The sequence below is a fragment of the Apodemus sylvaticus genome, chromosome 4, assembly GCF_947179515.1.
Source record: "Apodemus sylvaticus chromosome 4, mApoSyl1.1, whole genome shotgun sequence".
In the NCBI taxonomy this organism is placed as follows: Eukaryota; Metazoa; Chordata; class Mammalia; order Rodentia; family Muridae; genus Apodemus; species Apodemus sylvaticus.
Genome location: NC_067475.1, coordinates 83708903 through 83720723, shown reverse-complemented (window position 1 = coordinate 83720723; position 11821 = coordinate 83708903). Strand labels below are relative to the sequence as shown.

At 50.6% G+C, this 11821-nt stretch overlaps 1 protein-coding gene across 2 annotated transcripts in view; it reads right to left on the bottom strand.

The window, feature by feature from the left end:
• Positions 1 to 482: 482 nt before the first annotated feature.
• Tmem131l (transmembrane 131 like) overlaps positions 483 to 11821 on the bottom strand; it is a 152954-nt gene continuing 141615 nt past the window's right edge. The window contains exons 29-35 of one of the 2 annotated variants that reach the window (XM_052180285.1): positions 11006 to 11188; positions 8154 to 8232; positions 6823 to 6905; positions 3556 to 3676; positions 2549 to 2640; positions 1380 to 1519; positions 483 to 891 (exon numbers count right to left, since the gene is read on the bottom strand). In XM_052180285.1, the coding sequence (XP_052036245.1) occupies positions 619 to 891; positions 1380 to 1519; positions 2549 to 2640; positions 3556 to 3676; positions 6823 to 6905; positions 8154 to 8232; positions 11006 to 11188 (971 nt within the window). In that variant the 3' untranslated portion in view covers positions 483 to 618. Of the gene's footprint in view, positions 892 to 1379; positions 1520 to 2548; positions 2641 to 3555; positions 3677 to 6822; positions 6906 to 8153; positions 8233 to 11005; positions 11214 to 11821 lie in introns of those variants that run through there. The other variant, XM_052180286.1, reaches the window with a different exon arrangement.

Genomic DNA, 11821 nt, shown 5'->3' with positions numbered 1-11821 from the left:
AGAGCAGGCTTCTAATGCCAGCAACAAGGCAAGGGCTCTCCCACCAGCCCCCGACTCCCCGAGGTACTAGTGCTGAGGAAGGAAGTGCCCCGCATCCCAGACCTCCAACCCTGACTGCCTAGCAGAGCGGCAAGGACAACTGTTACCCTGAGGCTAAGGGAAAGCAGCCCCAGGACAGAAGGCTTGCCCTTCCCTGGACAGCCTCCTCCGTTAGGAGGGGACACCTCATCCGGCCAGGTGGGCTCTCCTCGCCAGCCTTCACCAGGGCACAAGGTCCTCTTCCAAAGCACTGGCTGCCAGGGATGGACTGAGTCACACTCTCCGTAGTACCCCGGGAATCCTTGGGATGCTCAGACCGAAGCCAGAGCCACCCCTTCCTGAATGGTGGAAGTTACGATCCAGGGATGCCAAGTCTGTAAAATTCATTTACGAAGGGTTCAAAAAAACAAACACCCAGATTTTAAAAAACAAAAACAAAAACAAACAAACAAACAAAACATTTATTTTTATATAAAAGTGCCAAAATATCCACCAATGTTGTACTCTATCGCAACAACCAGTTTACGCTAGGAATCAAAACACAAGGCCCTTTATTCACACTGCTCGAAACTCAGTCCCTCACACGTTCCCGCAGTAGCTGGAGTCTCTGGACAGGGGGAAGTTGGCATTGCGATTTGCTGTGCTAGTCCATATGTCCAGGTTCATGTAGGCACGAAATGGGTTGAAGCCCAGGTAGTACTCCTTGCACATGACCTGGTTTTCCATGTGGGTTGAGTGCTCTGTGGCAGGACTGACGGGGCAGCAGTTTTCATACACGTCACTTTGTGGGGCCCAGATGGAACCAAAAAGTCCAGACATGGGAGACAAACTTCGGGTGCTTGTGAGGTAGGACTGAAGTGGAAATAAAGGTGGAAATGAGAGCCAAAGGTTAGAAACCAATAAGGGCCTTCCAGACACAGCACAGACTGAACAGATACCCCGGGGCACAGCTGTGATGTCACGTGATGTCATGTGGAGGCTCCCTGAGAGCTGCTAAACCCCACACATTCTGGGTTGTCTGAGGTGGGTATGAGGTTTTCATCTGATCTGTTAAGTCTACTTGCAATCTAAAGGGTTCAGTCACATGTTACATGTGAAGAAATGTGTGGTGTGAGCTCGAGGCGAGGCAGTGTGGGCACTACAGATGGACCTGCAGAGCTCCTCTCCACCTCCAACCCCACGGAAGGCTGTGGAGGCCACGGAAGGCCTGTGACAGACTTCCTGCCTGTCTCCACATTACAGCCGCTACTCCTGTGTATAAATCCCACAGCTCTGCCTGACCTGAACCCTGTGCTGAAGGGAGCAGAGCACCGTGGGGGAGCAGGGAGGGCGGCACTCACTGGAGAGTTGACGACACTGGCGTGGCCCCAGGCAGCGGGCATGCTGGCCGGAGGGCTCCAGGTAGAGGGGTTGCTGTGGCCAAGGAAGTCCGTCTGAACTTTCGAGGAGCAGGGGAAGCCATTGGTGTAATTCATGTTTTCTGTGAGGAATGGGAGAGAAACTGTGCTCATGAGGTGCCGAATTCTCAGTCTAGGACAAAGGCGGCCCTAACACTGAGTCCATCTGCACGTGAGGACGGAGCACCTGGCAGGGCGGATGTGTCTGCACTTGTTCACTACACAGGCACATTTCTAACACACAAGGTTTACTCAGAGCATTTCTAAAGAAGTGAACAGTGCCAACATTCTTAGCTACCCTCAATCCCCGCCGCACATTCAGTGCTGGGTGGGGATCGAACCCTCGGGTCTCAGGCATTCTTGGCTACACCACCCAGCTATTTTGCTTTCCATTTCATTAATAACCAGTCCCCCAACCTCATCAACCTGCATGTGGATCACATGTCCTGATAAAGTACTTGTAAACCAAGTACTTCTACATATCGCCAAGAAAATAGACATAAAAGCCTTAATCCTAGGGAGGCGGTGCCTGCAGCTCCCTCTTGTGGTTTGCTGGCTGTAATGCAGGGTCAGAATCAACACTGGATACATGACTGGGAAAGATGTGCCTACCAGCAGGAGAAATCCTGGCCCAGCTGTATCTGCAGCTTCCAGATGATCAGGGAACTTCCTAACTCTTATGTTACTTATTACGACACATCTTGTGATGGACACCTGTATGTGCCCACTGATCCTGCTCCAGGCTTGTTTTCTTCCTTCAGGGTTCCCCAGACCCATGGGTAGTCAGGACATACTAAAGAATGAGTGATAGGAGATCCACCTGCTGATTAGTGCCCCCCGCTGCCCAATAGAACAGCTGCCTTGTTAAGGCTACAGAGGCATAAATGACTCAGTTCTACCTAATTTCCTGGACTCAGTGGGATGAGGTTACACACAGAAGCCCCCAGACACAAGAGCAAGGGCTGCCGGGAGGGTCATTCAAAATTGCCTCTTTCCGTGTGCATAAGCAGATGAGAGGCAGCCCCCTGAAGGGCCATCACTGATCATGCACGCACACCTTACTCTGATGTCTGAGGATGCAAGGGTGCCACTGGCACTGGCCAGTGCTTTACCTCCTGGAAAGGCATTGTAGTCCGTCAGCTCCAGAGGGCAGTACACACTGGGAAACTGGCCTTCACAGGATGCGCTCCAATCGATGAAACCGCTACAAAAAAAACAAACAGAAATCAAGGGCTAGCTTCGGGTACAGGACACCAAGAGAAGAGTAAAGACAGAGAGTGGCTCCACTGCCCTATGTCCTCATCCGCCAATCTCCAGGTGAGGGACAGAAGCGGGTGCTCTGTCAAGTCAGAGCCAGAGGCTTTGCTTCTTGCCAAGGACATTTTACCCACAGGACGATTGGCTGGGCCAAAGGCAAGCTGCCTTTCAAAGTGCATTTGATAGCCAGACACAGAATCTGGCTGCAGCTGTGTGAGCACCATGGAAAGACAAGGGTACTCAGTACACACCTGAAGAGCTTTGCCATGCTGGCCCTGCTAACCAAATGCCCAGCTGCCCCCTCAGCATTCAGCTTGAAAGGCTACCACTATAATCTGTCTGGTACTACAGAAGCAGCATTCAGCTTGAAAGGTTACCACTATAATCTGTCTGGTACCGTGGTCAGGGCACAGCGCATGTGCATTATGGGATAAGGTGGGAATACTGCTACAATGAGCTAAACCAAAAGCCTTCAAGCGGGCCCTGCGACAACAGACACTGCCATTTGCCAGGTCTCCTGCCTGACTAACACAATGCTGCATGGCACACCGAAGCAACTGCTGTTGGGTAACAATTTTCTGATATCAGGTTTCTGATCGGTTTTAATTTGTAAGTGTGTTCAAGCATGAGCCAGGGAGAAGAAGGTAACAGGAGCACTTGCTCCATATGACATCATGCTTTTAACCTACATGGGAATGTCAGATGGGGCTGCCAGCTGCACTGCTCTGACGTCACAGTGGCTGGTCGTTTGACAGCACAGTGTAACTCCAGAAGGCAGGAGACACAGTTCCCAGGCACAGTCCGAGTTTCCCTGAGGATACCCTGGGCTCCATCCGAGGGCCTTAGGCCAAGGGGGGCCTACCTGTCAGGGATGGAGGTGGGCTCCTGCGACACCCCCGGGGCACCATTCTCCACTGTGCAGCTGAAGCCGCTGGTCAGACACACTGGCTGGGAAGGCCACAGGCCTCCAGCTGGATACAGACCTGCGGGTTTAAGGAGGTACGTTTAAGTGCGCAGGACACAACATGGCAGAGTCCATGTGGCAATTTTAAGTGTGGTGGTTCAGGCCTCTCTGAGGGGACATTCTGTTGAAGATGTGACTGAGGACAGGGAATGAGTCACAAGTGTCCGGAAACTCCTGCTAGGCGGGGAACAGTCCACAAAGGCCCCAAGGTGGGTGTGCCTGGGTCTCCACAGAGAAAAGCTGGCGATTAAATGGTAAAGGACAGAGGGAGGGCCTAGAAGCTGACTGGATTAGCACTGTGCTTTGGTAGGAAACCCGGGTTGCTAAGCAGCAGGAGTGCTGGGCACAGGTCTACACAGCTATGCCTGTTTTGCACATTCAGCCAGCAGATGGACTGGGGGCCTGCTGGACTATCTTCCCACAGACATTTGCTAAGGCAAAGTCTTGGAGCACGGGCCTGCTGCTGGACAGAGACAGGTTCCCCTCCTACCACATCTGCATCCATCTTGTTCAGGTGTCTTTCTGGGCAATGTCTGAGACAGAATGGCAACTATCCCTCTAGGGAAACCTGTGTCTCATTCTGTCACACAAGCTGCCAGTCTAGGAGGACCGCACCTTCGCTGCCAGGCCGTCTCTGCACTGCACGAAACATGCCTAGCTTTCACAATCAGCCAAAGGAAGTACTACATTTCTGGTATGGGACCACGGCTGCCTGCCAGATGGTAGGCTTGGCCATCCCACACAGGGCAGAACCAATGTCCACCTGTGGCTGCACCACAGACACGCAGCAAGCTCTGGAGAAGAATGCTTCCCACACATCAAGTCTTGGGCTCTCTAAAACAGGAGTCCATTCAGGTCTGTGCTATCCCTGGTGCAATGGAGGAAGAACTGACAGAACGAAACTCATGCCTCTAGATGTTCTAAGACTTGTCTGAGCCAGTCTGTTTTCAGACAAGACGTTAACTTCTAAAGTAGGAAGAAAATCTCAGGGGCTTCCCAGCCCTGACAGTCATGTGATTCCATTTATGCGTAACATTATGCGCACATGGTAAAAGCGGGGAGGCAGAAGGTCATCTGTCAGGCTGTGACTGATATGGCAAGTGTCCCATAAGGACTTCCGGGAGCAGGTAGTCAGGGAGGAGGTGGGGAGCAAACTGTCAGACTCTACAGACTGAGAAGGGGAGAGTGACCAGAATAAGACAGCAAGCCACGCGTGAGACACAGGAAAGAAAAGCCCCAGGATGACTGGGGTCTGGGGCCCAGGCAGTTAGGAAGAGGGAATAGTCACCAGAGTGCTTGGTGTACAGTCGCTGCTAGAATCCAAAGCAAAGGTTCTACCAGAAGTTGGCTGTACGAAGGCTTCATAGTTCAGGAGCGAGGCCCAAGCTACAGACACAAATCTGAGAGATGTGGGAATCCAAGTAGAGACTTGAAGTTTTAAATGTGGAGATGACTGACAGAGGAGCCGACCACAGGAAAGAGAGATGGGCAGGCACAAAGGCTCAGCTCGGAAGAACCTGGGTTACTCTTGGGTGACGAGGAACTGAACAAGGAACCCACAACTGAAACTGGTCTATGGGAACTGAAGACACACGGGGCCAAGGATGGGCAGCACAGCCATGCCAGGGACCTGACTCCTGCTTCAGGGGAGCGGCGGGGAGGTGAGAAGGCAGGCGTGGAGTGCAAGGGCAGAGGGAGCTGCCATCACCAACACAGACTCTCCAAGGAGGCCTCTGGGACAGGAGCCAGGAAACTCAACAGGAGGCAGAGAAGGGCATCCTGAGGCACTGCACGACTACTGCTAGGCTCTTAAAGATGGGCGAGACTCCCAGGACAGAGGGTGGCAACAGGAGAGAAGCGGATGGCCTTCCATGGTAGGCCAGTGTGGGTGAGGGGAACTTCTGAAGGCCTGGACTTCAGCAGAACTCAGCCAGGGAGTATAAGAGGTGATTTTTAAGAAGTAGTTGTAGATTCTCAGTGGGTAGCAGGTAATGGCATCTGAAACACACATGAAAACCGAGTGGGACACCAGGCTTCCCAGAAACTCTAGCAGACGCTGAGGGAGGGCCAGCTTTTGGTGGTGAGGGACCCAGAGCCTTGTGCTTACCAGGCGGGTGCTCTGCCCAGCTCTGCTGGCCCTGGGATCTGGAGCTGGTTGCTGTTTCTTAACAGAGCGGAGGATTTACTAAATCCTACCTTCTAGTAGCTCACAGAAATGACAGTAATCCAGCCAAACCTTCATCCAAACCTTGGCTTGGCAAAGTAGAAATGACTGAGTTTTGCATTTTCTTTCATTGGAAACATTTGTGTTGTATGGATTGATGCTTAGGTCCAGTTCACCAACATCTATTTCCATTACCGATCTGACAAGTTCAGAACAGATGCAAGATGGCACAGAGGTAGCTTAATCTTTCCTCCTTATTCTCCAGTGGGTACAGCTTTTGCCTTGCTGTGTAGCTCAAGCTGGCCTGGACCTCTCCTCCCTCTGGGTAGCTCTGTGTGTGTCCTGACTTCTATGCACAGAAGCAAGGACATACGTCACACCTACTGCTGCCACGAGGAGGAAGTCTCAGGCATGCCATTCCGTGATTCCTGACCCTGATTTGCAAGAGCCCCAGACTAAGCCAGGACACCAGAGAAAAGGCAGCCAGAAGATGACGAGAAAGAGAATATTAAAGCTGGGAATGGGTGGTGAGGAGAGCGGACTCCTTACTGGAGGCCCCAGCAGGAGGCAGGGTTCTTCTGGCCACCTCAGCTTCCCCTTTCCAAGCCACTGCAGGAGGTGTGGGGAGCTGGTGCTCAGCTCTGCCTCAATCCTGGGTCAGGACACCTGTCCCTGCCTGTCCACCTGGGCTGCGGATGCGCAGGGGAGGGCCAGGGGAGAGGAGCAAGCCCGCTGTCCTGGCTTGCTCCCCACCTCAGCTCTGCTTCCCTTTTTTCTGTTATCTCTGAGTGGGTAAGTGAGCTCAGTGTGGCGGGAGGCTCTGCTGAGAGCTCTAGGACATCTCTGGCTGGCTTTACCACAGCCACTGCAGGTGTTCACACAGATGCAGAATGCTTGGCTGGGGCAGCTGATGTCTATCCACAGAGCAGGGCCCCCACCTGTGGTGCCTTCTCCAGCTCCCAGCACCGAGCTTGGCTGATGCCTGCCGTAGTGAGCCTCACCTTTCTCTTCTCCAGCACCTGCAGGTGTGGCAGGAAGACCAGGACAGGAGGACTCTGTGAACTCAGACAGGCCACTCACATCTCTGCGGGCAAAGGGAAGACAGGAAACCATGACTTCCATGCAGGAAATCCAAAAACCATGTCACCAAATCTCACTTGAGTCTCACCATAGTCCCTTCAGAAACAGATATTAAAGATGCACAGAACCAGGCAAAAGCTGAGGAATACTATGACGTGTTGCCTGAACCAACTGGACTACCAGGGGTAACTGCAGCTTCCAATATTCCTATATAGACAGCAGCAGTCTCCACAGCTAGGTGGCTTTCTGCCTCTGACAGACACAGGGAGCTCTCCTGGATGTGAGCCAAGCCTCCCTTACACACACCACACACTGCCCTCTCACAAGGCATCCAGGGGACCTTGTGTCACGCCAAAGTGCGTCCTGCATGCTGATGCCGCATTCCTCTCATCATGAGAGGCACAGCTGGCCTTCAGCCATCACAGGTGCCACATGGGCGGCCTGAGAACATCTGGAGAAAGTACCGCACCGCAGCTACCATGTTCTGTGGAACTGGACCCACAAAGGCTGTAGATACTGAAAATCCACATGTTTTTCTCACGTCAGGATACCCTAAAAAGGTAGCCTGACACTTATATCACAAGGCATTTGTATTGCATTAGCACTCTCGGTATCTGGGATGACTTGATGTACATGGGAGGACTGGCAAAGACAGTCCTATGAAAATACTGTCATTTTGTTCTTATGCTGACACAGGGCTTTGCTACATAATACTGGCTAATCAGTCTAGTCCTTAGTACTACAAAGCCTAGGCTGCTCAAATTCATGACAATCCTCGTGCCTCAGTCTTCTGAGTGCCAGGATGACAGGCACATGTCACTATCCATGTTATATGAGGGATCTGTAGAGTTGGGGGTGTGTGTAGGTTGTAGCACCTACTGCGTACAGAAACTGAGGGGCCACTGTATCTCTGTCTCTCTCTCTCTCTCTCTCTCTCTCTCATCCAATGCTGAAGAAAACAAAGAGACTGAATGTGTCTCCCAGGCCCTTGGAGGCACTGAACTATCGGTGCTCAGAGTGAATTCAAGTCCTACTCAGGGAGATGGTTCCCAGTGTGACCACATCGCTGAGAAGACAACGAAACCAGAGAATCTCCATTGAACTACTAATATAATCAATCAGATCTGGCTTCTCTGTCTTTAAAAGGCTTTTCTGTTTCAGCCTATTTAGCAAAGCACCAAGAAGCACCTCACTGACAGAAAGGCAGAATGTGGCACTGAGGCAGCGAGGAGCAAGGACCCACAATACTCACATGGAGCTGCAGACATGCTGTGGGAGGCTCAAGGGGACAGAAGCTTCTGAAGAGAAATCCTGTGGGGAAGCACCGTCTCCTGCATTAAAAGCAAGGCGTTATCAGAGCCTGTCGTCTCGATTCAACTGTACACGTTCTATGCCCAGATGCAGACGCTGTTCGTATCCGCCCCTAACGAGGGGCTCGTGTTTCACTTCAAACCAACACACATTCGCTCATTCTTTGAATTGTCGATTTTGCGTGTGTGTGTACAGGTGTATGCTCACATGCATGTGGATGGCAGAGGTCAATGTTGCATGTCTTCTTCTGTCATTTTCTTGGATTTTGAGACAAGGCCTGCCCCTACACACAGAGCTAAGCCCATGAGCTCCAAGGACCTGCCCTGCCCCACCCCCAGGGCTTCCCCATAGCAGCTTCTCTGTGGGTGCTGGGCATCCAAGCCCGGGAAAGGCTTCCTGCCATGCTGACCTTCAGACAATGTGAAGACAGTGCTACCGCTCTTCAAACATCACCCTCTCTTCCCCCAAATCTGCCCTTCTATGTTTCCTAGAAGGTTTTTCAATTCAAGTCCCGTGTGTACTACTTGGCAAACTCTTGGTCTTCTGGTAAACAGAGTACAAAACTAGTGTGTGAAAACCAGGCTGCCTCTAGCCATAAAAATCCTCCTCTCCCACCAAAATGCCAGAAGCCTGTCCCTCATCTGGTCTGTGTTTCCACAAGGCTGAGATTTTCTCCAAGGAGCGGGAGATCTGTTCACAGAAACTGAGAAAACTGTAACCTTTTTATACATGAAGCCCATTTCCAAACAGACACACAGCATGTATCTGTGACACTGAAACCGTGGGAGCACCAGGGAAACACTGAAGGGGTAAATGGAGAACAAGGAGGGAAACAGACGGATTCTGAGGACCCGGGATGGAGTCACCGGTGAGCCTTGCCCAGGACTTACGTCTCACATCCATCTTTTTCCTTTTGGGATTTGGATTTGGATTTGAAGCCTGAATCTTGCACATGTGAAGCCACTGAACTATTACACATCCCTGCTCTTTGTTACAGGTTTTTGAGTCAGGGCCTAACATTATGATCTGAAAGCTGTGATCCCCAGTAACAAGCCTGAGAGCCAGAGTTGGGCCCCTGTCCAGGGCTGGGTCACCACATCTGTCTACCACTTCCCTTAAGGCATCCATAATGGGGAGGGCAGGAACGGGAGGCAAGAACCCTGGGCTTCTGGGAAACACTGAGCCACCCATGAACTGCCACCCAGCACACCGCACAGGATGGGGCAAGCAATGGAGGCCTCATGCATATCTAGACTGGGAGCAGAGACACGACTACAGTTTTCTCTGGGTCCAAGGTAAACATTTCTACGTACGCGGGGGATCATGGAATGAGGTTACTCAGTCTTTGCATGTCCCCTTCACTGTGTTGAAAACAACTTCACAAAATGGACTGATGACCCAGGACTATTAAAAAATAAAAAAATTTAAAAAAGCAAAAAGAATGCTATTTTGAGCTACAATTTCATACTTAGGTTTTATACAACCTAAGAACAAACAATTCCCCATATTTCTGATAGAATTATGAACATAAAAGTTATACTAAAAGTACACACAAAATATCATGATAGTGATTCTGTTGGGAAAAGTAGGTAGATGATCAAGGGCTTTCTTCCCTTTAAAAAAATCTCTCTCTCTGTCTCTCTCTCTCTGTGTGTGTGTGTGTGTGTGTGTGTGTGTGTGTGTGCGTGTGTGAAAGCACTTGGTGTCATACCTGATGGCCTCAGGTTTAACCCTTGGGGCCCACAGGATCATAAGGAGAGAGCCAACTTCCACAAGTTGTCCTCTAACATCCACATGTGAAACATGGGTGTGTATGTGTGGAGTGTATGTATACAAACACTTAAAATACACACACACACACACAACAACATGCACATACCTAATAACAAATAAATGTAATACTATCATAACAACAAAAACTGTGAAATACTAAATGTGGACAACAAAGATATTAATTCAAGGAGACAGGAATACAATCGCAGCTGATCTCTTGTCACTAAATTCTCAAAAACAAGAGGGGATGCATGCCAACAGCATTATTCTTATTCACAATAGCCAAAAGGTAAAAGCGACCAATTGCCCACTGATGAACTGCAATATGCAAACATATTATACATGCACAATAGAATGTCATTAACCATGATAAGGAAGGAAGCTGACATGTTCTGCAATATAGATAAGTCCTGAGGATGTCACGGGGTGAAATCAATCTTTCAGCAAAAAATAACCATATCTGACCCACATACATGACCAACAGCACAATCCAAAATCATTTGTTCCACAAAAGACATACATGGATCATAATCATCTATGCTCTCCACACAGGACAACCATACACTGCACATTCGACAATCATGCATGTCTACGATCATCCATGACTTAATTACTTGAGCTATCAAAGCAATCACGTGTTAGGGCAGAGAGCAGAGGCAGGCACGCAGGGGCTTGCAGAGGAACAGGAGTTACTACTTAATGGGCAGAGTCTCGGTTTGCAAGAATGCAAAGCTCTGGTGGCGACGTCTGTGCAGGGTGAAAGACCATGCTTTATACCGCCACTCTGTACACTTAAAATGGCTTAAAAAGTGAGTTCTGTGAAATACTTTAGTACAATAAAAAAGGTATACAATTGTTCAGGGCTTTGAAGTGTCTCAAAGACAGAAACAGTACCAGGTACAATGGAGATTGGGAGGAGAGGGAAGGAGAGCTAAGCAGACAGTCTGAGGCAGGCAAGGCCCCGGCCCAAGCAAGGTAGCCCTGCGCTGGCTGTAGGCAGCGGGGGGGCCTCTGACTCACCAGGTGGCAGGAACTGCTGTATGTCCACCACGGGCCTCCTGTCGCAGTCGGAGCTGCTACTGCTCCAGCTGCCCCAGCTGCCCCGGCTGGCCCGCACACTGCCAGAGGAGCTGCCCCAGTCAGAGCTAGAGTCCGAGCAAGACTTGTCTGCACACTTCTTCTCAGACTTCAGGTAGTAACTGTCTGGAGAGGCAGAAGAGGGGCTGCGCTGCACCAAGGCAGTTCCCATTAGTGCCGTGGGAGCAAGTGGACAGACAAGGGGGTAGGAAGGGCAGGGTATGCTCAGCCGCCACCTCTGCTCAGCTAGTGAAAAATGACTGCAGACTTGAGGAACCAGCAGGGCACAAGCTAAGTCTGGTTTGCCTGCGGACAGACAGCGGGACCTCCGTCTGAGAATGGCTCCAGGGCTCTGGGGAGCTCAGCAGAGGAGCACTTGCCTAGCAGGGAATTTGAGCCTCAAACTACAAAACAGACTGAATTACACACAAATGGTTCTAGAAATAACAAACAAAATTTCTATCAAGAAAATTGAGTCTGTTCTACTGAATAGATGAGAGACTCATAATGTACCCCTTTATTATTAAAATTATTATTTCAGGTTTTAAAATATTGCTGACTACTGATGCCCAATTGAGATGGAAGAGCAGCACCAGTCTTTCAAGGGTCACCAAGGAAGAGGGACAGAGACCACTGCCTTGGCGTCCAGTGTGCTCAGTGGAGTTAGTATGTGGGCACGTCAGTATGGACACATGCTCCACACTGCCACCCTTAGTGGCCTCCTGCCCCCTGTCCTCCCTCCTACACCAGCTCTGGCAT